We start from the raw sequence: 26,546 nt of genomic DNA, 5'->3' as shown, positions 1-26,546 counted from the left end.
TACTCCTTGCAAGAATTTAATTCTTCCTTTAATATAAATAAGGCAGCATGAAACACCAAGAGTCCCGCTGCTTCCTGCTTCAGAAGCAGCTTTGGTACATAAAAGATCCCCATTTCCCCACTGAGTTGTTGTCTCTGTATAAACAAGAGGCCAGAAGGTAATTTTTCGGTGAATTTTCTTCTGGAAGCAAAGGGGAAGCTGGGGGAGACTGAGGCTTGATCTTGGCTTAAGGAGACTGGTTCTTGGTCACTGGGGTCTCTTCAAAGTACATCAGATGAGGATGAAGATCAGAAAGAAAAGGCATGGGTGACAATAAATAAGGAAATTCACCCCAACTCTGGAAATGAATCCCCACAGAATGGGTGCTTAGGGTTATTGCTGGAGACCATGTGGGCCTGGGGAGGGGCAAGCCCAGGCGCTGCTCACTCTAACCCCAGCTCACATGGAAAGCTTCCTACAGCTTCCTACAGTCTGTAATGCTTCATCACAGCTGAGCCAACCACTGTGAATTAACCCTGTCAGGCAAACTGTCCATCTTCTGGAAATTTCCAAGGCTAGCTGAGAGCACTCCTGGGGCAGAGACAGGATCTTTTCTTCGTTCATGGTAAGCCCGACACCCCTAAGGCATCAGGCATGAGTCTGGGAGGTATGGGCAGCTTCAGCACTGGAGGGAGAGTGCTGGGGAAGGAGCACTCATCCTTGCTTCCTGCCTGGCCCTCTGCAGGGTGACTGAAGCGATGCCAAGACAGGAGCTCCCAGAGGGCTAGCGAAGCCACAAACGGAGGAGGGAGCGGCTTCGAGCCCCCTGAGCCAGGCCTGGAGGCGGAGGCCAGCGCCGACCGCAGGCTGTGCCTGCCCGGGGGCCGCGGCCCAGTAGGGCCAAGGCGCCCTCTCTGAGGTCTGTGGGCTGCACCTCTAGTCTGTTTTCGTGTGTCCATCAGCCAAGCCTCTGTCAGGCTCTGCGGGTGCTGGTCATCTGTGTGGGCAGCAAAACCCATCCAGAAAGGGGGGTTCTGTGCAGTGAGAGAACCCCACTGGAATGAACAACCAAGGGAATGTGGGGGTCTGCACGGGGAGCTGGGAGTCCACAACAGATCTTGCTTCCAGGCACCCTTTGCCCTAAGAATGGAACCCTGAGAGAAACCCAGGATGATGGCATCCTTCATCTCTATGATCTTCTCTGAACTGGGCATCTTCTCTGAAGGCCAGACCCCAGCACCCCAGGTACCAGGCTCTGTCCTTCGTCCCAGTCACTCTGTGAGTGCCCTTCTTTCTCTCTCATCTTCCACCTTCAGTGCCTCCACCTCCCAACATACTGGTGGCTGGAGAGACCAGCTGTGGAGATAAATGAGGGTGAAGAGCCACTGAGCTTGGCCCCTACAGGGTTCAAAACGCAGCATCCAAGGGGAAGGGGCAGAGAGAAATGGGTGCACCCTGAGTCCTGAGTGAGACGTGGAGCTGAAACAACGGCCAACTTCAACTTCTCTCTGCCAGGTACCCACTTCTGTACAACAGAGACGTTAGCCACTTGGGCTGCGAATCTAAGTCTTTTCTCCAAACAGTATAAAAATGGCAGCCACAGTGGGGATCCCTATAGTGCAGGCTATGGATTGAATGCTGCAAATACCCATACTGATGCCCACTGTTTGGCTGCAGATGCCTGCGGCCAAGGGTTACCGGAAAATCAGGGTGCAGGGTCTTAACTGGGTTCCTGTTGACATTCCTATAGATCCTTTGTTGATATTCAAGTAAAGACTGGACCTGGGATATAAAAAGAATCACACCCAAATCGCTGTTTGCATTGTCCCGTAACTCAGAATCCATGGAATTCTATCATAATCTTTGTCATTGGTAGTGATCCAAAAGTCAGCTGCAAAGGATCAGCCCCTAAACCCAGACAATAGCTTCAACTGGCAAGTCCCAACGGCATGAACGCAAACCAGCTTTGGCTTGGAATTCCATTTCCTCTGTGCTATAGGGTCTGGCTTTCCCGGCGGGCTGAGCCATGGCACCCCATAAAGCCTGCCGTCTTCCCAGGACAGGGCCTGCAGATGCCCCCAGGGGTGTGAATGCAAAGGATGCCCTGTGTCCTGGCCCTCTGGGTTGTGGATGCTCTACAAGATGACAGTTTTCGGGGGCAGGCTGGCATGGTCTGAGGGAATATGGAGGGAGTACTCGCTAATGAGCGCTGGGGCGTTCTTGAGCATCTCATAGAAGGAGTCCACTGTCTTCCGGTAGAGACTTCGCTGTAGGACGAAGGGCCGGAAGAGGTTAAGAGGCTCCGCCCTGCGCACCGCCTCAGGGAGCCCCATCGCCTCTGGCACCTTGCGGTTGCCGATGAAAAAGTGCTGGAGCTTCTTCTCCAGCAGGCTCTTCTCCAAGAAGCAGAGCAATTCGTGGAGACGAGCGTCGAGCTGCTCGGCTTTCCAGTCGGCAGGCCGCCGGGCGAGCAAGAGGTGCAGAAGGGCGGTCTTCAGGTGGTAGTTGCCCAACCCGCTGGGGCCGGTCAGGCGGTTCTGCTTGGAGAGCAGGAAGGAGGCGATCTGCAAGCAGCTGAGGTGGCAGGCGCCCTCGGGCAGCGCCTTCGAGGTTACCCTGAGGAAGTGGCGCTCATAGACAGCGAAGGAGAGAAGCCAATCGGTGCTGGATGCCCGGGTACCCCCGCCAGGCTCCCGGGCAAGGTGGGAGACGAAGTACAGATCGGAGTCGTCACACTGGATCACGGGAATCAGGTTGAAGGGCATGAACTTCCCCGAGCGGAACTTGATCTTGAGGGACCCCGGGGTGTCCAGCTGGCCAAAGGCCAGGTCGAACTCATACTTGTGCTCGATGCGGTGCCAGGCTCTGGTTAGGGCGGTCTGGAACCACTTCATGACGCGCATGGTGTCCAGGTACGGGGAGTTGGGGGCGCATAGCGGGTCTGCCGCCTTGCTGCCGTGGTGCACCACGTTGTTCCTGCCGTGGAGGAGACACAGCATGTCTTCTCCAAGCTTGGTCTTGCCGCAGATACAGCCCAGCGTGTCCTCGTCGGCCCGGACCACCTTGATCTGGCCATAGCCCTGGCGATCCAAAGGCACAGAGCGGCTAGAGCACCAGAGCTCTGGGTGAAAGTGGTAGGGCTCCGGGGGCATGAAGGGTACGAAGAGGTCGCACAGCAGAGGCTTGTTCACCTGCCAGTTCTCGTACATGCTGTCCACGCCGATGAAGTCCTCCACCTCCATGTCCGAGTCCCGGCTGCACAGGCTCCTCAGGGCTTCCAGCAAGTCATCCACGAAGCCTTCCACAAACTCCCGGGTGCGGGCGGCGTCAGCTGTGGCTCCCCGGATGCAGCGCTCGTAGAAGTGGTCGAGCGTGGCCCTGTTGGGCAGGGTGAGGCCCCGGAGCGGGGCGCCCTCCAGGTCGGGCAGCTCGTCCTCATCCGAACCCAGGCACTCGGGCGAGGGCGCGTCCTGGTGGTCTTGCCGCCACACCTCGATCACCAGGAAGAGGATCATGCAGAGAGTACTCCACAGGTCCCAGGCGGTGCGGCTCTCATTCTGCTGCTGGCCCTCCTCTGCCACCTGCTCCAGTGCCGCCTCCTCGGCCTCCTTGTCAGCCGCCAGCCGCGCCATCTCCTCCTCTAGGCGCAGCTGCTCCAGCTGCATCTTCTCCTGGTGCGCCTGCATCTGACGGATGATCTCCTCCTCGTTCTCAGGGACCGTGGCGTTCTCTCGCGGGAACAGCAGCGGGTGGTTGATGATGGCCGTCACCACAACTAGGCACACCCGGAAAAGCCCCAGGGCCATGGCGGTAGCTTTCCTGGGAACAGAGAGAGAGAGACAGGACTGGTCACACCTAGCTTTCCTCAACACCGCTCACTCCCTTGTCGTTCCCTCCCACTGACCTCCGCCCCACCCAACCCACAGCCCAGCCTTGTTGGGAACAAGAACCCTGAAGTCCCACACCAGCATCCTGGCTAAACCACCACAGTGGTGGACCTGTTTCTGTCTGCCCAAACAGTCCTCTTTCTGGTAGCAGCACCCACTTCCCCTGGGAACCAAATCTTTTCTACTCCTAGTCCTCATGATTTGCGAGGGGATGAGGGGATGAACCCACCCCCAGTCAAGGGGTGAGGATATAACCCCGCCTGACAACTTCATACTCCTCCTCACCCTGGCAGTGGTTGATTCTGGATGAGTTTATGACCTGCTCTGGCCAATGGGAGACAGAGGTAGGATTTGTTGGGACCAATGGGGAGAAAGGCTTACCCTGTTGGCTAAGGTTGCTCAGGCAACCCTGAGGGGTTACACCTGGTATTGGCTCTCTAGCAACCTCAAAGGGAGATCTGCCAGAGAGAGGTGCCAACATGGACCCAGCAGTGCCTGAAGCCATTACCTCTGGACTTTGTAGTCATATAAATCAATACATTCCTATTTTGGCTGCACCGCATAGCTTGCAGGATCTCAGTTCCCTGAGATCAATAGGAATTGAAACTGGGCCTGGCAGGGAAAGCCCAGAATCCTTACCACTAGGCAACCAGGGAATTCTCAATATACTCTCTTTTTGTTTAAGTCAGTTTCTTTTCTAACACTTGAATCAAAATAATAGTGTATAAGACATCCTTTCTTCCCCCTCAGTGAATGGCTGATTCCTCGGTATAGTATAGCCTAGTGGTTAGGCAGAGAAGGCAATGGCACCCCACTCCAGTACTCTTGCCTGGAAAATCCCATGGACGGAGGAGCCTGGTAGGCTGCAGTCCATGGGGTTGCTGAGGGTTGGACACGACTGAACGACTTCACTTTCACTTTTCACTTTCATGAATTGGAGAAGGGAATTGAAACCCACTCCAGTGTTCTTGCCTGGAGAATCCCAGGGACGGGGGAGCTTGGTGGGCTGCCGTCTATGGGGTTGCACAGAGTCGGACACGACTGAAGTGACTTAGCAGCAGCAGCAGTGGTTAAGAACAGAAGGGCTGTGTTCCAAAGCCAGTCCTGTCACTCACTGAATTAGCTGTGTGACCTTGGGTATGTTAACTCACCCCTCTGAGCCTCACTTTCCTTACTGTACAAAAGGAGAGCCAGAGCACCCAGGAGGTCATCATATTAATGAATTCACTGTTCATGCAAACTACCTACACAGCACGGTGCACAGCATGTTTACTGAGCAGCAGCTGAAACAGTCTTGAGCCCTTATATACCCCCAATGAAAACCTCTCCTTCTGATTGGAAGACCCCACCCCAAATTCAGACACTGTTCTCCTGGCTGATCCTGAATCTTTTCCCGGATGATCTAGGGAACAACCAGAGTGACTAAGTCATTGACTTTCCTCTCACTAGTCATCTGAACTTCTAACCTGGCTTCTTAATTGTGAAAGGAGACGTGACATTCCTCCAGGATTTTTAGATCTCAAGTGACTTTGGGATAAGGACTAACCCCTTACAATACTTGTTATTCAGACTGTGCAGCTGCAACATCCCCTGGGAGTTTGTTAGAAATGCAGAATCTTGGCCCCACCCCAGATCCACGGAACCAGAATCTGCATTTTAATACCATCCACATTAAAGTCTTCGAAGGACTATCTCACATAGTAACCCTTATATTATGCCCTCTCTTTCCCCTGGCTGGAATCTTGGGAAGTAACAATTGGCCTTTTTGGCATTTGCCCCACCCACTTCCTGTTGGGGACCTCAGCTAGGAAAGCAAACGGACAAAGGAGGTCATTGCTGGAGAACTAAGAGCCCCCACCTCTGCCCCAATGCATGCCAACAGACCTGATAGGAGCCCCATTCCCTGACCTTGAATTTGCACCCTGAAAGTCACATGTTCTGGTTCTTACCCTAATGGTACCAAGAAGCAGGTATCTATCAGCAGGTTAAGGACACCTCTGGATGGCATCAACAGTGCAATGAATATGAACTTGGGCAAACTCCAGGAGATGATGAGGAACAGGGAGGGCTGCCATACTACAGTCCATGGGGTTTTAAAGAGTTGGACACGACTGTGTGACTGAACAACAACACCTCTGCAAGTTCTACCTGGCAGTGCCAGGATGTAGATAGCCTGAGTTTTCATACTTGGGCAAAACCTGCTGCTCAGGTGACCCCTCTTCATTAGCAGGAACCAAAAGTGTTGGGGGTGGGGAGGTCCAGCGGCAGCAGAATTCAGTGTAGTTACGTTCAGGCCTAAGAGGTGAACTGAGACGCTTCCGCATTTCCACTTGAGAAGTCAATGGAGGACAGGAGAAAGTGGAGGAAGTTGGGCTGGGAGGGAGGTAGGGTGAGGAAAAAGTGCAGGGGGCAGCCAGCCAGTTTCTCTGCCCGAAGACAAGGAGCAGCGTGCAGGATAATTGCATGAACAGGCCAGCTCTGGTTTCCACATTAGAGAAGCATCGGTGGAAAATTTGACCAGGGTGGTCCGGGATAAAACTGTAAGGCTGGCTGATAAACATGGATCAGAACTTTAGGATAAAGGGGTGTGGCACCCCACTCCAGTACTCTTGCCTGGAAAATCCCATGGATGGAGGAGCCTGGTGGGCTGTAGTCCACGGGGTCGCTGAGAGTTGGACATGACTCAGTGACTTCACTTTCGCTTTTCACTTTCATGCATTGGAGAAGGAAATGGCAGTGTTCTTGCCTGGAGAATCCCAGGGACGGGGGAGCCTGGTGGGCTGCCGTCTATGGGGTCGCACAGAGTCGGACACGACTGAAGTGACTTAGCAGCAGCAGCAGCAGTACTAGTAATAGAAATGACAACCCACTACAACCCACTGTAGCTTGGCCGGCTACAGTCCATGGGGTTGCAAAGAGTGAGACACGACCAGGCGACTAACACATACAACATACATAATGGTAGAATGCCAGGCAGCAGTCAGTCAGGAGGTAATTTGGGCGTTTTGAGGCCCTAAAGGGCCTGTACTACAGACTGCCACACTTGGGCACAAGCAGGCCCTGACAAGTCACAGCCCAAGTCTTGGCAACACCTGATTCTTGAGGTCGGTTTCCAGGGTAGGATGCCACCAGCCTGGCAGTGGGGTGCCATCGCTAAGTCCTATAACTGGGAAGTCCTCCTCTTCTCTCTCCAACAGCTTCCACAGGGCCCCCTGTGTATGTCCTCATGCCTGCTGCAGGCAAGTTTCAAAACTCCAAATCAACTAGATCAATCAGCACTGTGATGAGAGGCTAAGAGGATGGACTCTGGAGGGGACAGACTGGGTTAGCCCCAGCATGTGCACTACTAGATATGTGACCTTGGACAAACCATTCAACTTTTCAGAATCTCTGTCTTTTCATCTGTAAAATGGGAATAATAATACCTGCTGTTGTAAAGGAAATAATGCACAGAAAGCACTCAGCAAAATGCTTGTGTGTTAGTCACTCAGTTGTGTCCAACTCTTTGCGACCCCATGGGCTACAGCCTGCCAGGCTCTTCTCTGTCCATGGAATTTTCCAGGCAAGGATATAGGAGTGGGTTACCATTTCCTTCTCCAAGGGATCTTCCCAACCCAGGGATCGACCCCAGGTCTCCTGCATTGCAGGTGGATGTTTAACATCTGAGCTACTAGGAAAGTCCAAAATGCTTGCCCCTGAGCAAGTTTTCATATAAAAGGTTAGCTGTGATGGGATGGGAATAATAGATGAACCTGCCTGCAGGGGTCTGCAGATACAGTGGGCCAAACAAATGCCCCTACAGGGGATGCAGGCAGCCACAGATCACTAGCAATAGTAAGGTTATGAACAAGACGCAAAAGGAGCAGGAATCACAAAGGACCCTGGGCTGTAGAAACAGGCCCAGGTTTGAACCGTGACTCTGTCCCTTGCCGAGGGGTCGTGGGTGAGTCACTTGGCTTCTCTAGGGCTCCACTGCTTTACCTGTGAGATGGAGCTAACAGCAGGCCCTCCTTCATAGAGAGGGGAAGTTAAGCAAGACCATCCAACTCAGGTGCTGAGCACAGTGCCCAGCATGGGGTAAGCACATTACAACACCAGCTCCTTCCTCCTTGGCCTCTAGGGGCTCATTATCTCACCAGTCAAGCACACCAACCCTACCCAAGTCCCAGGGGTGTGGAGGAACACACGCTCAAAAGTGCTCTGAAAGCACAAAATGCTCCCCTAAGCCTGCTGTTCCTCAGTAAACCACTCCATCCACTCTTCCCCCCAGTAACAGGGTGGGGGGTGGGGTGGGGTGGGGTGGGGTGGGGCAGCGAAGCCTTGGATCCTCCTGGAGGTGGAGTTCCCTCTGACTCACTTCTAGTTTAAACCACCTCCGCCCTCCTGGGGATGGGATGGGATCCCAGTTGTTGTCTGGCTCCTGATACCCTTTGTGCAGGCTGGCTTTGCCCTCGGCGCCTAAATGATGGGGAACAGGGTGGAGATGCTGAGTCTGCACGAAGTGGGGCTGGGTTAGAAGCCTCCATTACTTCCCCTCCCCAAGCCAAGTCCGAAGAACTCTGCCCCAGGGTCCTTGGGGGTAAGAAGAATGAGGGAGAGAATCTGGATGTTGGGACTTCTGGAGACCGCAGGGGCAGGAAAGCAGCTAGAGCCTCTCACAAAACTGTGGATATATGCATGCACACACGAGTGCACACACACACACACACACACACACACACACACACACTCCTCACCAAAGGGTCCCTTTCCCCCAGACTTAAGTATTCCACCTCTGCCTTGGCCCAAATCTCTTACCTCTGCAAGGCTGCCCCATACATGTAGTCTGAGACATCCAGCTGGGTTCAGTTTTGACTATAAACCTGGGTCACTTGGAGGGCTTTTGTGGGTCTGCTTGCCAGGAAGCAGGCAGGAAACCTGCTGAGTTCCTCTCCACCCCCGCCCCTGCCCACAGAGCGTGGCAGCCCATGCAGGTCACGGCTAAACTTAGCCTGGCAAACGTCCAGGGTCACCGGGGCTGGGGCGGAGCGCTGCGTGTGGTCAGCCCAGACCAATGGTTTACTCAAACCCTTACTCTGAGCCTGGCTGGAAGCCCCAGACCCTGGGGGAGAAATCTAAGACCTCCCCTTCCTTCTGTGGGTCCCTCACTTCCACATCCTCCAGGCCCCCGAGGCACCCCCACCACAGCTTAATCCAATAAATGCCACTAAGAGTTGGTTAATAGTGGGACTTCCCTAGCGATCTAGTGGTTCAGACTCTGCACTCTCAATGCAGGGGCATAAGCTCCATCCCTGGTCAGGGAACTAAGATTCTGCATGCCACACGGCCAAAAAAAATAGTGATACACTTCATTTTATCAAGCCCTCACTAGGATGTGGGGCTTCCCTGGTGGCTCAGATGGTAAAGAATCTGCCTGAAATGCAGGAGACCCGGGTTCGATCCCTGGGTCAGGAAGATCCCCTGGAGGAGGGCATGGTAACGTCTCCAGTATTCTTGCCTGGAGAATTCAATGGACTGAGGAGCCTGGAGGGCTGCAGTCCATTGGGGCGCAAAGAGTCAGACACTACTGAAGCAACTTAGCGCTTACGCACAAACATAACACAGTGGAAGTAACTTGGGCTTTGGTGGAAGCAGTCAGAGCAGGCTTTCTCAGCCTAGCTGTGCCTTTTCTAGTTGTGTGGCTAGAAAATTACTTCTCATCCTGGGCTTTGGTTAACCCACCCGTGAAACAGGGGTGACACCCACCACTTAGAAGGTTACAGGGGTTGCTGTGAGCAGTGCTCAGCACATCCTAGTGAAGTGAAAGTGCTGGAATTCTCCAGGCAGGAATACTGGAGTATGGTGCCGTGCCCTCCTCCAGGGGATCTTCCCAAACTTAATAGTGTGCAAGGAATATGTTGGGTGCTACAGGGCCCACAAAGATGAGGATGGCATGATCCTCAGTAGTGAAAACACTACAATCCACACAAGAGGCAGACAGAATGAACACTAGGCTACAACATTCAGAGGGAGTTTCACTGCTGTTCTTTGTGGGAACTTCTTTATCTGTATATCTTCTCCGCGCCCATCGACCTGGTTCCATATCCACCACGGCCCTTTCCTTCGAGGCAGAATTCCAACAACAAATCGAGAACAGCAGGAGCCTGTGTCGAGCCCTAAAAATGTGTTCATCAACACCTGCCTGGCTCTGTCACCCACCTGCCCTCACCTGGGGCTGGCTGACTGTGGCCTCAGCAGTGGGGGTGCCTTTCTTAGCAGCCCAGCAGCCAGGCCCTCCACCTCCCTAGGACAGTGGTTCCAATGTGGTTGTGGCTCAGCATCCCTAACATCACTTGGAGATGTATTAGAAAAGCAAATTTTCAGGTGCAGCTCCAGACCTGCTGATCAGAAATTCCAGGGGTGGGGCCAGCACCTCTAGGTAGTTCTAATGCTGACTCCAGTCTGAGACCCACCCCTTCCCAAGCCAGGCAGGCTTCTAGGGAGGAGGAGGGTGGGACTCCACAGTGTCCCTGCAGCCCAGATCCTGGCACTCGCCAAGGGTTTGCCTCACGCCTAGCCTCTCAGATGCAATTAGCTCTGCTAATTACCACGGCAGATGTAGCTCAGGCCCTGGCGTCATCTTCAGAGCTGAAAGGAGAACCTGTGTGTCCTTACAGAATGGAATAGGGAGGTGGGCTGATGGCAGGGGGACGACTGACAGCCCAGGTCCTGTGGGGTTACTGGAGTCCCTTTCCTGTTGCTTAGATTCTGGGCCTCCCAAGAAAGAAGTGGCTAAAGGAGACCCAAACTGTCCAAAGTCTGGGCTGAACCCCTCCTGTGTCCCTGGCCTTGTGCTGGAGTTTCACAGTCCTGGCCAAGGAGATACATGTTGTTAGGGGGAAATAAATCCACAAATTTAAGAAAGTCAGAATTTAGAGTGCAACTCATCTAAGCCCCATTTTACAGATGGGGAAATTGAGGCATAATGAGGAGACACACCTGACTGGGAGAGTGGGTGAAGGTGGAAGTGGTCCAGGCAGACTGTGGCCCCTCACAAGCAGAAGAGGATTAGTGAAAGGTGATGTTTTCACCAACAGCTAACAGGAAGCTAATTACTCTGTGTGTGTTTTGTCATTTAATTTCCAGAACACCAGATAGGTGGTTGTGGCATCCCTATCTTGTGAAGAGACTGGTGGTCAGGGAGCTTCACTGCTTCTACTACTAAGTCACTTCAGTCGTGTCCGACTCTGTGCAACCCCACAGATGGCAGCCCACCAGGCTCCCCCGTCCCTGGGATTCTCCAGGCAAGAACACTGGAGTGGGTTGCCATTTCCTTCTCCAGCTTCACTGGGTGGCCTCTAAGATTTCCTGGACTGCAGTCTGTGATGAAGCCTGTCTTCTCTCTGCTTTACTCCTTCCATCCCCCCAGGGGCTGATAGGAAACCTCCCCCGCCTGGTGACACCTCCCTGCTTTCCCTGCCAGTGGCGACCACCAAAATCATCAGGTTGGCTGACCCCAAGCTTCCTAGGCCTTGGAGAAACAGGACTATAAGCCAAGAGAGGTGGAATGCAGAGTGCAAGTTTGACCCTGAGTCTTCGTTTGCAGTTTGGGCCCCTGGAGCAGGCTGTCTGAGTCCTGGTGACGTATGGTCTGTCTGTCTCATGCCCGATTCCACTCTTCTCTCTTGGCAGAGGCCACATCCCATGCTGGTGTCTGACCAGCTTCCCTGCTGTTCAATAGCACCCACCATTCAGGGCCGGCTCAGGGGTCCCACCTCCGGGGAGCCTGCCCTTTTCCAAACCCCGTGGGTCAGGCCACATCCCTGCTCTTTACTGTGTGGGTTTATGCTTTGTCCCTGCCTTTCTACCTGCAGTGCCAGCAAGGGCTCGAAGCTGAACATCGTCTCCATCCCCACCCCTACCTCCTCCAGGCACCACACTCAGGGCTGGACTGCAGGCGCCCAACATGTCAGTGGGAGTTGGCTTATCACCTACTTGGGAGGGATGGCCCGCCTTGTGAGTGATGGGTCTCCACACATCCCTTCCTCGCCGCCTCACTCTGGGCCAGGGGACAGACAGACCCAGCACAGATGGTGCCACAAAGGGCAGCACTGCAGGCACTGGCTGCCGCCTCTCAGGACGGGACTCCTCTGCTGGAGAGGAGAGAGGTCCCGCCCGGGCAAGGCAGACAGCCTCCACCAGTGCATTTCAGGCTGGGGTCTCTTCACCTGCACCCTGCAAGCGGACGGGGGAGGGGAACTTCAGGGAGAGGGTGAACTCTAGGGGTGGGAACTGGGTGCTGGCCAGCTTGAGGCCTGGGCAGAGAGGGAGGGGCGGGGGAAAGAGGAAGGAAGAGGACCAAAATTAGTTGAGAAAGTGGGTAGAAAGGGTGCAGTTTTGGGCCGCCAGGGCTTCCTCTTTTCAGTGTCTTTGCAGCACCGCCACCTTCCACTGCATCACCTTTAGCCCCTCCCACTGGCGGGAGGACCTCCTTCTTGGCCTCAGCCTGGCACTTCCTCAGATTTGCCACTTTTGTGGCCACTGGGCTCCTTCCTTTACCTCTTTTTCGCCTTCCTGGGTGCAGGAGTGGTGTTGATGTAGGGATGGAGTGGGGAGGGGACACTTCCCTACGTAACTGGCTCAGGGCAGGTGCTGGACAACTGGGCCACTCAGGCCTTCTCTGGGGAAGCCACCACACTGCATGTTCTATGCACCCAAAATGGCATGATCTTTGCTGTTTCCTCCCAGAGAAGCCAGAAATCTGCTTTTGACCAACATCTCAATTTTACTCTGCTGTCCACTCTTTCAAAAATTCTTTGAAATCCATGTGAGCCAAATAAACTGTATCAGCGGGCCACCCTGAGTCTGTCACCCCTCACATGCCTCCTCTCCCTGCCCACAGCTGCCCCCTACTCCCCACCCAGCATTCCACTCAAGGCTGCCTGTGACCCCAGGACTCTCCTCACTCTTTCCCCCTCAGCCACACCGCCACCTGCTAGCTAGCGCCTTTGCATCTGGGACTCCCTGAAATACCTCCCGCCACCGCTCACTCCCGCTCAACTTTTCACTCCTGATCCAGTGCTGACCCCATTCCAGTGTTTTCCAGTCGGCCTCAGCAGCCACTCTCAGTTAATCCTAACCAGCCGGTGCCTGGGGCTTGCATGCGCCTTCCCCACAGCCTCTCCAGGGATGAGAAGGAAAGAGAGTGATCGTGTGGCCTGTTGTGCGGGCACTGAGCAGCACTCAGATTACAGTCCAAGGCCTGTGGTTCCCAGGACTGAGAGCTGCACCCTCACCACCCCTTCCTACCCCAGGGAAACACCAGGGTTAAGACTGGCCCTGGCCCTGGTAGGGGTGGGAAAGCAGGGCAGAACAAGGAGAGAGCAGAGCCCCCACCCCCCTGACCCAGGGAGGTGGACTACCTCCGATGGGCCCATGGGAACTGTACACTTGTGGGGAGCAGCCTTTCCACTGATGGGAGCTCTGCTGTGGCCACACGTGGCCACACTGGCCAGACTCCTTGAGGGAGCCCGCTCACGTCTGCCAGAGTGTGGAGTTTCCACCAGGCCCACTCTCAGAAGAGGGAGGCGCTTCCACAATGCCACCAGGATGCCAACCCCATCCTCTGGACTGGGGTCAAGCAGCTGGCCAGCCCGGGTGCAGCAAGGACAGTGGCCTGGACTCTGCCCAGATGGATGGGACAGCCCACATCCCTCCTGTTCCTGCTCCTCCACCGCATCCCATGCACGTCCCTCAGCGGCAAGCGATGGACAAGGCAGGGAAGGCATCAGTCTCCCAAGAAGGACAGGGCCTCCTTCTGTCCAGCCGTGCTGCCTGAATTCCCCGCCACCAAGGCCCTGAACCACAGGGCATCATGGAAAATCACAGTAAAATTCTTGGGATGGAGAGACAGACAGACAGACTAAGGCCTGGGGTCTCAGAGGCTAAGGGATAACAAGGAGACTGCAGTCACAGAGACAAGGAAGGGCTCCCCTGGCAGTCCTGAGTTGGGGCCTACACCCTCCTCTCTCATTCATCCTTCCCAAGGCTCCGGGAATATAAGTTACTGCTGTTGAATGGCACACCTCAACAGGACAAGTCCATGTGCTCATACCCAGACCCTATGAATGGGGCTGTATTTGCACAAAGGGTCTTTACACGTGTAATTTAATTAAGCATCTTGAGGCGAGACACTTCCCGATCACCCTGAATGCAAAGACAACTGTCCTTCTAAAGAGACAGAAAAGGAGAAAACAGACAAGGAGGAGAAGGTGATGGAAGATGGAGGCAGAGGTTGGAGTGATGCACCATAGCCCACAAAGGTCTGGAGCCATGGGAAGCTGGAAGAGGCAAGAGAGGATTCTTCCTTAGAGCATTTGGAGGGAGTGTGGTCCTCAGAGTACCTTGATTTCAGACTTTTGGCCTCCACAGCTAAGAGAGAGCAGAATTCTGTTGTTTCAAGCCACCACATTTGTGATCTTCAGTTACAACAGCCCTTAGGTGGCCAGTGCAGTCTCACAGCACATCCCAGCTTGGCCACCCAGCTTCCCATTTCTGCTGGTCACCAGCAGCAAACCAGCCATTGCCTGGGATTCCAAGCAGAGGACGCCACGCTATAGGGCTCTCCCTCCTGGCCAGGTGTGGTCCTTTGGAATCAGCTCCTCTGAGCTCTCCCCTAATTCCAGCCACCTCAGGTAGCCCAGGCCCTGGAGGTCTCCCTGCCCCACTTAAGGGAGATCCTGAGTCCATGAGACACAGATCTGAGCTCTAGTTCAGTCAGGGGACGCCCTTTGTTCCCTTCCCTCCCGCGAGGGCCACTTCAAATTATCTACTGTTCTCTGAACACCTCCTAGAATTACTTTCCCACCATTTCCTACAACGTCCACACCTAACGCCATCGTCCGGTCCTCACAGTCAGCCCATTCCAGAAACTACTTCCCAAAGTCTTCTGGATCATCTCTTCCCCCAACTCGAGACACATCCTTTTCTTGAAGGGGATGGACGAACTAGGGGAACAGACAGCCTATTTACTAAACCTCTCAAGTGCAGGCGGGCATCTGGCACTAGTGTAGACGGTGTCTCCAGAAATGTGACCCAAGTAGGGACCCAACAGAGCCCTGCTCCTCAAGGCTTTGCTCTTGGCTCATCTGCCTGTGCAGCAGCCCCATTTCCCAGGCAGGAGTCCAAGGCAACGAGAGGTTGACCAATTGCTCAAGGTCACACAATAGGAAGAGAGCAGAGGAGCCAGAGGCCTGTGCCAGGCCTGCGGTTCTGGACCCTGCTGTCTCCCCAGGGGACCCAGGCTGCTGCTTCATCACAAGGGGCTGCTGGCCTGAGCTCTGGTCGTATCCCACCGCCCTCCGTGGTTGGGTTCCTCTGGGGTCAAGGTGGGCCTGTGTGCCTTGACATTCTGCAGAGCTCCTGGCAGAGACCATATGCAGGGCCGCCTGCTCACTGTGCCAAGGACATGGTGACCCTGGGGACCCACTGGCTTACACCCTGCACACGGAGACATTAGCTTTCCAGAGGCGTCTATAAACACCATCCATGCATTTCCTACAGCGGGTGTGTACCCAAGGGCTTCCCTTGAAACCCAATTCCCACACCAGGTTTCTAAACTTGAAGTTACAGGGTGCGTTGTAACAACAGAAGTGCAGTACTAACCGTGTCCCACAGCGAAGCAGTCCTTCTGACTGTCAGACATTGGCTTGGCTTAAACTGCTGTTTCTGGGAAGTCTCCTCTGCCCCTGGGCCCCATCTCACTCCCAAGAGCAGCTACCCGGAGGGAACATGAACACTCACTGTAGGGTGGCCACACCAGGGCTCCCCAGACTGTCCGCTCTCTCCCTGCATCCTGTGGTTTCTACACCCCAGGCCTCCAAGCACAGCAGCAAATGCTCAGGGCAGACCCCGCTTTTGGGACACCGAGGGTGGTCTGCAGTAGGCAGTGGGAAGCAGGCTCCAGACCACAGCAAACACACAGGCTTAGGGGAGGGACTCAAGGGGGTGGAGCAGGAAGCTGAGTGTAAATACAAAGGACAACAAAGGGAAGGGAAGGGAAGCCCCTCCCCCGCACCCACAGGCCCCTCTCAGAGCTGAGCAGGGGATGGAGGGATTAAGTAGACTGTCGGTGCCCAGCAGCCGCCTTTCCTGGGTTGGAACAAAGAGCCCAGCTCAGGGAGACACCCGCGGCCTCTCTGGGCACAAGAGATGGGCCCCAGGGGCTTTTCTGCGGCCACAGAACAGCCAGATCCCCCTCTCCCCGCCTCTTCCTTCTCCCCACCCTCCCCACTGCCTCTTACTCCATTCAGGCTTAAGAGGGTACTGGCCCCCACCACAGTGAAAGCCCAGGCTGTGTTCCCACCCTGGTCCCCTGAGGCTTGGGAGTACCTGACACAATGTCTGGGCCCCAGCTGGTCTGAGAGAGGGGGAGAGAGGTGGGGAGGAAAGGAAGCGCTCTGGGCCACACACACAGACACACACACACACATCATACACACACACACACATCATACACACACACACACATCATACACACACACACACACACACAGAGTCACGCTGCTTCGTGACTGCAAAGATCTAAAGACCCCTTTCATCTTAATAAAGGGGAACAGCAAGAGACTCAAAGGCAAGAAGGAGGCCTACCCAGCTGTAAAAAACATAAGAGCTGCGGTTGGCCCTCTTGGCTGGGCTCTCCACTGCAGGGACCTCCCTCACCAGGGCCACACCAGTCAGAGCAGACCAGTCCTACTCCTCCAGGGGGACCTAGGAACTGTGAGAAGAACGACCCGCAGAATCACCCAGGAACACAGTCACCCTCCCTGTGAGTTACATAAAACCACCATCTACAACCACAAAGTTTTCCAGCCACAGGGTTGGAACGATGACATTGTTGTGAGGATGCCCACGCTCTGTCCTAGCTTCTACCCCAGGCTACACCTGGCACACAGTAGGTGTCCCAGAACCAATTCAGATACACACGGGTCTGGCTGGGCTGCGCTGCCAACTGCCACTGCCACTGCCAAGCTCACCGGACATCCTGCCACCCCAAGGCCACCCAGAAAGAAACAGCCCAAAGCTCTTCAGCTCAGAAGGGCTTAATATTTTGTAGAGGCTTCTTGGAGAAGGGCCAGACTCTGGAATCAGAGGCCTGGATTTGAATCCTGGCTCTCCCACTTGCTATAACAACTGCACCTACTTCATGGCATGGCAGCCACACGTCGTGCTCCGTAAAGGACATTGTTTCTGGCATCGGTACTGGTGAGGAGGCCAGGTCTCCGTTTTGATTTGTTAAATCCTGCTGGCTGCATCTTAGGGACTCCTCTGGGCAGAGGTAAGATGGCCTACGTTCCTGCAGCATCCCCAGAAGCCCGGGGTCAGGGGAAAGTTGTCACCTCTACCTCCTGCTTTCTTGTAAAGGCCCCAGGGGCTGCCACCAAGGGAGAGCAGGAAGTTTGGCCCCTGGGAAATTCACAGCTCCCTGCCTGCCCATCTGGCAGCAACAATGAGAGCTCCTCCACCATTTCTGAGCACCTAGGAGAAACCAATGCTGGTCTCTGATTAAAGGTGCTGCATGGATGCTTGCTGAATGAATGAATGAAGTCAGGACTAGGAAAAGAACGTCACTGCCTGTATGCCCTGGAGGAGGAATTTGAAATGGGAGTGGAGCAGGGCATCCTGGATAAAGTAAATTCTAAATTTTTTTTTTCCCCTCTGCGAGGCACCCTGCCATCTGAAAAGCAAAGTAAAGCCCTAACAGTGGTCAGTGCCTTGGGAAATGTGAGCACACCCCTAGGGACAGACCACAGCCACTTAGGTCTGTACAGCCTTCTGCTAACTGCAGGCTGGCTAACCACCACCACCGACCACAATGACGTCCCAGGAATGAACTCCGACACAAGTTATCTGACCCTCAGCTATCTCTCTCCTTGACACCCACCTCCTCGCTGGAGAGCCTTGGAGAAAAGGAAGACAAATGGAGGATGACAGGGTGAGATGCGAATCAGGCAAGGGAAGAAGCAGAAGAGCAATCCTTGGTAGAGTGAAAAGCAGCTTGGTCTTCCTGGAGGACACCAGACAAGCTGCAGGGCCCTGACACCCAGGGGAGGGCTTAGTACACAGCGACTGATGAGCTCCACTTATTGAGATTCAAGCATGATGCAAAACACTTTACTTTGCTATATCATCCTCACAACAAACCTCAAAAGGAGGCACAGAGAGGGGCGGCCACCCACACCAACATCGCGGAGCGGGGATTTGAACCCAGGACTGCCCAGCTTTCAAGCCCCTGGTCCTTCCGTCATACTGTGCTGCTCAGCGACCTGTGAAACATCAGACACGCGCCTATGGGCTTTCCTTCCCTGTGCCATCTAGGGAAACTCTCTTGCTCAATGTGCTCCGTCGTGTCTAACTCTTTGCGACCCCATGGACTGTAGCCCACCAGGCTCTTCTGGAAAAACAGGTGACAATTTAGGTGAAATGTGGGCATGATGCAAGGAGTCAGACTTAATGAAGCTATGATGCTCCTTCCATCCAGAGATTCTGGGTGTGTGACCCTGGATATCTGAGATGGCTGTTCAGTTCAAAGGATGGGGAAGCCTCCTCTGCAGTGCATGGGGAAAGAGGAGTGAGGTCTCTTGAGACCCTGGGCAGTGTGTTTAGGGGTGAGGCATTAGGAGGAAGAGGAATGGATGCATGGGGGCATTCAGAGGAGGCACACAAGGGTGGAGCCCAGGCATCCCCGCTCTCTTCTCTTCCCCTCCGGCCCAGGCATGCCTACCTCCTCAGTGACTCTGAAACAAAGTCAGCAAACAAAGGACCTTTTCAGGAACTCCAGGCGGGTCCCCAGACTGCTACTAAGAAGGCTATTGAAACAAGCTCCCAGGAGAACTGTTTGTTATGAGCACGTGGTTTTGCATCAACCAGCTGGGCAATTATGAGGACAACGCCCTCCCTGAGGTTTGAGGCAGGAGTAGGAGACCCTCCTGCATCCGCAGTGCAGGGAAGTGACCTGGAGGGAGGAAGCCCAAGAGAGCTACAAAGGGGAGCCCCTCCTCCTGGGCACAGCAAGGGTCCTGCTGTGCTATTCACCTGGCAGTGAGTCTGTTAAACACTGTGGGCTTTGAATTTTTTTCTTAGGAGTTCCATCAGAGGATTTCAAGTGCACTGAATATTATCTGCTTCTGGTTGTTACTGTCCCCATTAAACAGACAGAGAAACTGAGTCCTATGTGGCAATATCACAGAGCAAGAGAGGATCTGGGGTTGGTGGTCTGCCTGTTGTCCTCTCACCATTGACGCTCAGACTTTGTCAGATTCTGTCCTTAGGCAGGACACCATGGACACCCACGGCTGTCCTCGCTAACACCACTCACCAAATCTCCAGTATATCTCAGACACCCTCAGATTCCTACATAAACTGCTGGGGAGGAAAGGATTCCACAGGTCTCATGTAACCCACTTAGAATTCCATGGGGCATGCCAGAGCTGGGTGAGAGGCAGCCTCAGAGACCTTGTTTCTATTTCCAGTTGGTAGCCACCCCTGGGGCAGTGGATTCTGCACAATCTTCCTCTGTGTGCATCTGATCACAAGGCCCCGTGAGGCTACTGAAGCCCCAGCACAGTGTCGGGCACTTTGTAGGTGCACAGTAAGAGCATACTTGTTCCATCGATGAATGAAGGTTCTCTCTTAGGTCAGCCTCCCCAGGAAGGAGGCCATGTTTCTTATTTTCCTTTAGTGGGAGGAGGTGAAGAAGAAGGGAAAGCCCCTTTTCTGACCTCCCCATCGCTACTCCTGTCTTCTCTCACCATACTCCCTTTGCGGACTGATTCAGGTTGTACGAGGGAGGCTCAGAGCCATGGAAGCCACAAGAAGCCCCTCAGGAGGCATCCTTCTTGGTCTGAGTTGCAGCTCAGAGACCCAGACAAGAAGGCAGCTGTCAGTACTTCGGGCCTGGAGCAAACCCAAGGCCCAAAGACCCTCCACCAAAAGGCTCATAGCCCAGACCTCGGACTTGCAGCCTTGCCCTCTTCCCCTAGCCCATCCCGAGGAACACACCTGTGGATGAAGCACTTGCAGCGCTCCTTCCCTTCAACTTGTGTGTTACAGTTGGGTGGTTCTTGTTCCTCCCAGTATAACTTAAGGTGAAGGTGTCTGTTGCCTTGGGCAACAGTGATGTCACTGGTGAGGTGCTTCCATTCTGCTGATGTCACGGGGTGGGCCACGTGGATGAAGGGGCTTGAGCTTCCTACAGGAAGACATCCTAGGTTCCAAACTGCCCAGGTGGACCCTATACACCTCGTGGGCACAACCAAACAATCCTCTTCCTGTCCCAGAAAAACCTCACCCTCTCTCCCCTCTGGGTGCCTGTTCAGGCCATGCCTCAAACCCAGCTTTCCCTCTCCTAGTGTTGGTGGAAAGGTCTGGATGGGTAGCTTTACCCTCAGCTCTGAATGAACCCCACACCAGGGTACCAATCTCCTTTTCACCATCTGGGAGAGTCTGGGTCCCTATGGCCTTGCCCTTTGCCCAGAGCTAAGAGGAGGAAGCAGTGGGGAAGTGAGGTCCCAATCTAGCAGAGAATGCTGATCCTCCATTGACCTCCACTGTCTTTCAATGCTCATACCAGCCAGAGACTGGTCTGCACCAGGCACCATCACAGTGGCTTATAAGCAGGCCCTGTGAGGGGTTGTCCACATTTTACTAATGACAGAGCCGAGGCTTGGAACAGTCAAAGCACTTGCCCAACTCCTGAGCTCTGGAGCCAGGACTCAACCCAAGCCTGCCCTAAGTCAAGGTCGATGTGAGTCATACCTCCTTGGCTCTGGGGCACCTGGAGGCTTGTGGCTTTCTAAAGAAGAGCCATGAGGGAGCCTGGACAGAGACCAGGGAGAACCCTTTAAATCCAGAGGCCAGCTGGGCAGGCCAGGTGGTTCAGACAGCCGAAGCAAGGACTTAGGACTGTATCACCCTCATGTTCACACCGGGGCTGCAGTAAGTGGTCAGTCCTGGCCCTTCCAGTTCGTTGAGTATCTGTGTTGACTAAGGACCATGTTTCTTTGCTCTATACTTGACTTCTTGTCGACCCATCCAGGCCACCTGACCATCTCCTTGGTTTGCATTTACCCCTGTGGCCTGAACTTACAACCCTGAAATTTTATAGTAGTTATTCAACTTATGCAAATACAACTTAATGTAGCTGGGAGCTACTGCTTAGAAAGCACTAAATGAAATAAGTAAATAAAATAAAAAATGCTAAATTATGAAAGAGGACAGGGGGACATCCTACTGGCAAACACTGCCCTTGAGGGACTGGCTAAGGAGATACACATAACATATAGGACTGCTGGTCTACCTGGCAGGCATCTCTCAACTGGTGATGGGGCCACAAAAGTGAACAGAGTCCACGCTATTGGACCACTGCTGCCCCTGCCCTCTGCCTCCCCTGACCTGAATCCAGCTTTGCCAAGCACAAGCTGCCTTCTGGTTTTTAGTTTCCCATGTGGCTTGCCCAGGACTCAAGAAGCCAGTATCACTGGCTCTACAACAGTTACAAAGTCTTCTTGCAAATACGCTAGCAATTTTATTTGTATACTTTGTAGTGTACAAGAGCTCTCTGTAGATGACTCAGTAGCTCAAGTCCAGACTGTTCTGAAAATTGTGGAGACAGGGTTTCTGAATGTGTGCAGCTAAGAGCCAGAATCTGGGAAAGGTCACGTGACATGGGAAATCGGCTAGGCACCAGTCAACCCTTTCCAAGGCCATGATGAATTTCCCATTAGCTGAGAAGTCTATATTGTTTAAAATACTGTCTATAGACAGTAGATGGAGAGAGAAGGCAATGGCACCTCACTCCAGTACTCTTGCCTGGAAAATCCCATGGATAGAGGAGCCTGGTAGGCTGCAGTCCATGGGGTCGCTAAAAGTTGGACACGACTGAGCGACTTCCCTTTCACTTTTCACTTTCATGCATTGGAGAAGGAAATGGCAACCCACTCCAGTGTTCTTGCCTGGAGAATCCCAGGGACGGGGGAGCCTCATGGGCATCTATGGGGTTGCACAGAGTTGGACACGACTGAAGCGACTTAGCAGCAGCAGCAGCACCATAGACAGTAGATAGTAAAATGCTCCTTTCCAGCTAATTAAGTGCTGTAATAATGCTTAGGGTGAAAAAGAAGTGATCATACACACAGCGCTGTGAAATGCAGTTTTGGAAAGTCTTTCTGGATGAGCTTGGGAAGGGCAGACGAGCAGCACTGGCCAGGGATAGGGGCTGTAGAGCTTGCAAGTGTCAGGACAGCGTGTTCAGATACTTCTTCCATCCTCCATTCCCTCAGGCATTCTCTGCCCAGGTCAGGGACCCTGCATGGCCCCTTTCCTCTGCACCACACCCAGGCAGCACTTACTCATCATCCTCAGGACAGGCCCCAGACTGGATGTGCAATGTCACACTGCCCAGTGATTAAAAAGGAAAGACATCGGAAGCTTGGGCCAGCCCTGCCTCTCTTTCCTTTCCTTCAGCTGCCAGGTAAGTTTTCCATCTTCCTCCATCTGAGCTGACAGTGGGTTTCCTTCCTCTGATAAAGAGCAATCGCTCTTATCTCTTTCTCACGAGGGGCCTCAACCAAACTAGCTTTTGAAACTTCACCTGCTTCTTGTTCTGTGAATGCTCAGTGACTTTCAGGCTTCTGAACACTATACTTCTCTGTGACTGAGTTTCCTCAGCTATAGAGTGGGGATACCAATACCTATGTCACCGGGCTACTGAGAAGATTAAATGAGTTAATACAGGCCAAGTGATTTTGGTGGGAAAAAAAAAAAAAAGCCTGGCAAATGTTAAGCCCTCAATAATTGGTTATCAGGCTGCTGTGTACGGTTGTATGGGTGGTATACTGCTCAAGAACACCTGGCTGGGAGAGTGGAAAGGATGAATCAAGCTCACATGCCAGCTTGCACAGCTATGTGCCTTGGCTCTGTCCACCCAGATGAGGTCTCTGTTTTTAAATGATACCAAGGTGCCATCTTCTTGTTAAGAGGAAGCACCTTATTCTAATTCATGCAGATGATGGAACAGGCTAGCAGCAGTCTTGGAGGTTACTATTGTCAGCTCTTGGCACTCTCCTGGCTACATCCCTTTCCCTAGCAAGACAAGATTAGTCCCAGCCACAAGTAAGGTCCTGCTCCTCAGCTGTCCAGCACATCTGGAGCACTTACCCCTCCCTTAGCAGGCTCGTGGGGTAAAGCTTTCCCCAAGGGCCCCCCAGGGCTGCCCTCCAATTGAGGGGACTCTGCACCCCAAACATGGAGCCACAGAGTCTTGGACTCTGGAGGGACACTCTCCTTCATTATTGTCGATGGCCACCTGTCTCCTGACAGTGACGGCAGCGCCTTAACTACTGAGGTGCCCCAGTTGTCAGCAAGTTCCTCCTGATTTCTGAGTCAGTAAAATCCATCTCCTGCTTCTCCCACCCTGTGAATCTCTGAGGCCAGACAGAGCAAGTCTCCTCCTTCTCTCGGGTGACAAAGTTGGAAACTCCTGAAGGCCAGACCCACCTTCCCCTAGGTTTCTCATCTCTGGAGGAAATACTGCCAGTCATTCCCTTCTCCCCGACAAGAAACACCCTCCCAACTCTCAGGCATTCCACCTCTCCCCTGTGGACAGGTGAGAACAGGGCTGTGCACTCCAGCCCTCCACCCAGAGATACTTCTCCTCCAGACAATCCTCCATCTTCTTCCCTTTATTGATCCCAAGGGGGTCCAAGGAAGAAAAAAACACAAGACCAGGTTCCTCCCAGACAATACCTTCTCAGGTGGGCAATTTTGCTAGAAGCCTCTACCAGAAGTTCCTCCATTTTTTTGCCCTCAGATAAAAAGTTCACCCACAAACTCTCATCTTTGTTCTTCTCATGTGTGGTGCAGGAGCTGGGAGGCGTTCTTGGTGACAGCTTCTGGGCTGATGGCATGAGGTTAAAAGTTCAAATCCTTGCCACCCGAAAGTTGGAGCCTGAAACTGCATCTTTGAAAATTACCGAGCTGGAGGATGGCACTTGCACAAAACTCTTTCCATTAGAGTCAGCCTAACCACTTTATGGTTACCCACAAGTGGAAAATGTGAGAGCAGGACAGCCTGGAGCAGCAGCAGCACATAGGGAATCAGCAAACAGTGAAAGCCACTTCAGGCTTGTAGGCTGGAGAGAGGACTCGAAAGCACAGCCCAATATGCTATAAAGGAGGGGTGGATGGCAGCAATTCTACCTGTGCCCAGGCCTTTTTGCAAGGCTGGCTTGGACCTGGGACTGCACCCTGCACAGGTTTGCTTTACCTGGCAGCCACTCAGCAGTAGAACTAGTTTATGAAAGGGAAGAACCCTGGGTCAAATCCAAAGGAAGAACCTCCCCACTCCCTCCTCCCTACCAAACTAGGACTCTGAACTGATTTAGATTCAAAAGGACAGGGTCCAGGATCCACCAGTACTTGGTACTCTTCTAGTTTTGGGGAGGAGGGGGAGTGTAAGGAGGGATGGTTCTCACAGCTTTCAGAGGAGCAAAAGGCAAAGTGCGGTCCCTGAGGGGTTCAGTAAAATACTTGCCCTTCCTGGGACACAGCACTTTTGTTTTTAAAGAAAAAGAGCGTTTTGGATGGGAAGCCCAGTCCTGGGGCATCCGAGTTCCTCCAAATCGCAGCCAGGAAGTTGGAAACTCTGGAAAAGGGTCTGGGATGCTACTAGAGGGCAGATGGAGACTAGCAGCAGCCCCAAGAGAAAGTTCTGCACGGCGTGGGGTCTCCTCCACTAATAGCCCAGAAAGAGGAAGCGGCGGGGGCTTCATCCTGCCTCCAGCAACCTCATGGCTTCACTACGTTAAACTAGACAACAAAGACTTCATACCTACTTTCTCCTTCCAGGAGGGGGAAGGAAGGATGGAAGGGAGCTGGCTAAGAAGCAGGGCGACTCGACTACTCTTTCAGCTCCAGAGCTCTGCTCACACGGTCCAAAGTAACGGATCTTCGGGGCGGTAGAAACAACAACGTGGTCCCGCTTCCGGCATCGCGGTTCGGTGGGCCGGGAGGAGGCGCTGCCGCCGCGCGGGGCTGCAACGGGCAGCGCTCACTGGGGTCTCCGCGGCCGGGGAGAAGCCAGAGAGGAGAGGCTGGGATGCAGGACCCCGCACGGCGCGAAGAGGGAGAGGACAGCCTCCCCCCAACCCGCGCCTGTGCTCGGGCGCCGTATCCCAGTCCCTCAAGTCAGTCCCAACCCGGGGGGCAGAGCGGGCGCGCCCCTCCAATCCGCCTCCATCTCCGGCGCAGCTCCGCCTGGTCCCTCTTTTCCCTTCCAGGCCACGAGATGCTCCGGGAGGACGCAGAGCCTCGCGGCCGCGGGCCCAGTACTTACCTTCGGCTTCGGTTCCCGCTCCCGGAGGCGGGAGGGATCGCGCGAGTCCCGGCTGCGCTCGCGGGTCTCGGGGGCCCCGGAATCCGTTGGCTGGCCGCCGCTGCGGCTGAGCTTCCCGCCCGACAATTAGAGGGACGGGGGCGGCGATACCTCGGCCGGATCCCGCCTTCTGGCCCCCATCCGCCGGGCTCTAGAGGATTGCAGAGTTACTCATTTCCTAGATGTCAAAGAAACTTTTCCTCCTTATAAGAACAAAACACCCGCCTCTCCTCCCTGCCGCGGAGGCTCCTTAAGGTGGACCGTGAGGGTTAGGGGGCGGCTGACCCACGGTCCGCCGCGGAAATCTGCCCATCGACCACCCCAGAAACTCCATAGGGGCCAGCAGAACTGGAGGGTGATCGCGCAAGACGGAATCTGGCTGCTGGATTTAAACTGGAGCGAATGGACAGGGAGTCAAGAGAAGACGCCCTTAAAAGTCCTTCTGGGCGGGCGGAAAGGAAGGAGTTAAGTCCCTGCACGCCTACACAGGGTTTTCCGCGGCGCGTTTTACAAGCGGTGGAATTCCAGGGGCCACTTATTTTGTCCTTTGGAAGGAAATATGAGTCGAGCACAACGCTGGTCCTTCTTTTCGACTTCTAAGTGGATTAAAATAGCTCACCAAATTCTGTGATAATTGAATGCATTTTTGCCTTTTCCTGAGTAACTAGGCACAAAGGAGCTTCATTACTAAATACTTTCATCTGTAGAGGGCGCTTTAGTGTCCAAAGCGTGTTTACAGATGGGATGTTAGACCACTATTTTAGGAGGAACTGAGGCCAGGACGGACTGTAAGTACCCTGGTCAGACTTGATGGGTTATGAAATCCATAACTGTCTTCACTTTGTGACTTGCCCAAATTCCACAGCTATTAGAAGTGGCTGGGAAGGGCTTGAATAAATCCTAGGTAAGTGGCTTTGCAGGAATTAAAGGCCACTGAGGGTACATTGGGGGAAATTATGAGAACACACTGTCTGAATGATTATCACCATCGCCACTGCTGTTTGGTTTTAGATCACCTTCTTCCTCTCCTCCGCAAGCCAGCCAAATAACTTTCACAGTCGCCTGGAAGACATTAGGCTGAGTCTGAAAGATAAACAGGCAATGAGAACAAGTTCTAAAAATAGACCCCCTGGCCCTTGGCCCAGGTTACTCTTGTTTTCAAGCTTCTGCTGCTGTTCACAGTTCTTTCCTTATATCAGAGACAGTTATAGTAGAGTTTTGGAGGGCTGTTGGGAAGAGGTGAGGAATGGGATGATCTGTGGAAACCTTCC

The 26,546-nt window shown here is 53.8% G+C and overlaps 1 protein-coding gene across 3 annotated transcripts; it reads right to left on the bottom strand.

Annotated features, from left to right (window-relative positions):
* ITPRIP (inositol 1,4,5-trisphosphate receptor interacting protein) lies at nt 1–25,480 on the bottom strand. Of its 3 annotated transcripts, XM_018041588.1 has the most exons (3): nt 25,237–25,480; nt 24,733–24,935; nt 1–3,798 (listed from the first exon to the last, which is right to left on the bottom strand). In XM_018041588.1, the coding sequence occupies exon 3, from the start codon at nt 3,783–3,785 to the stop codon at nt 2,115–2,117; it is 1,671 nt and encodes a 556-aa protein (XP_017897077.1). In that variant the 5' UTR covers nt 3,786–3,798; nt 24,733–24,935; nt 25,237–25,480; the 3' UTR covers nt 1–2,114. The 3 variants fall into 3 exon arrangements, with proteins under 3 accessions (XP_017897077.1, XP_017897076.1, XP_005698504.1); XM_018041587.1 differs by lacking the exon at nt 24,733–24,935; XM_005698447.3 differs by lacking the exons at nt 24,733–24,935; nt 25,237–25,480 and adding an exon at nt 8,664–8,909.

The sequence above is a fragment of the Capra hircus genome, chromosome 26 (assembly GCF_001704415.2).
Source record: "Capra hircus breed San Clemente chromosome 26, ASM170441v1, whole genome shotgun sequence".
NCBI classification, from domain to species: Eukaryota; Metazoa; Chordata; class Mammalia; order Artiodactyla; family Bovidae; genus Capra; species Capra hircus.
Note: the sequence above shows the minus strand (reverse complement) of the source record. Positions and strands in the feature narration are given on the sequence as shown.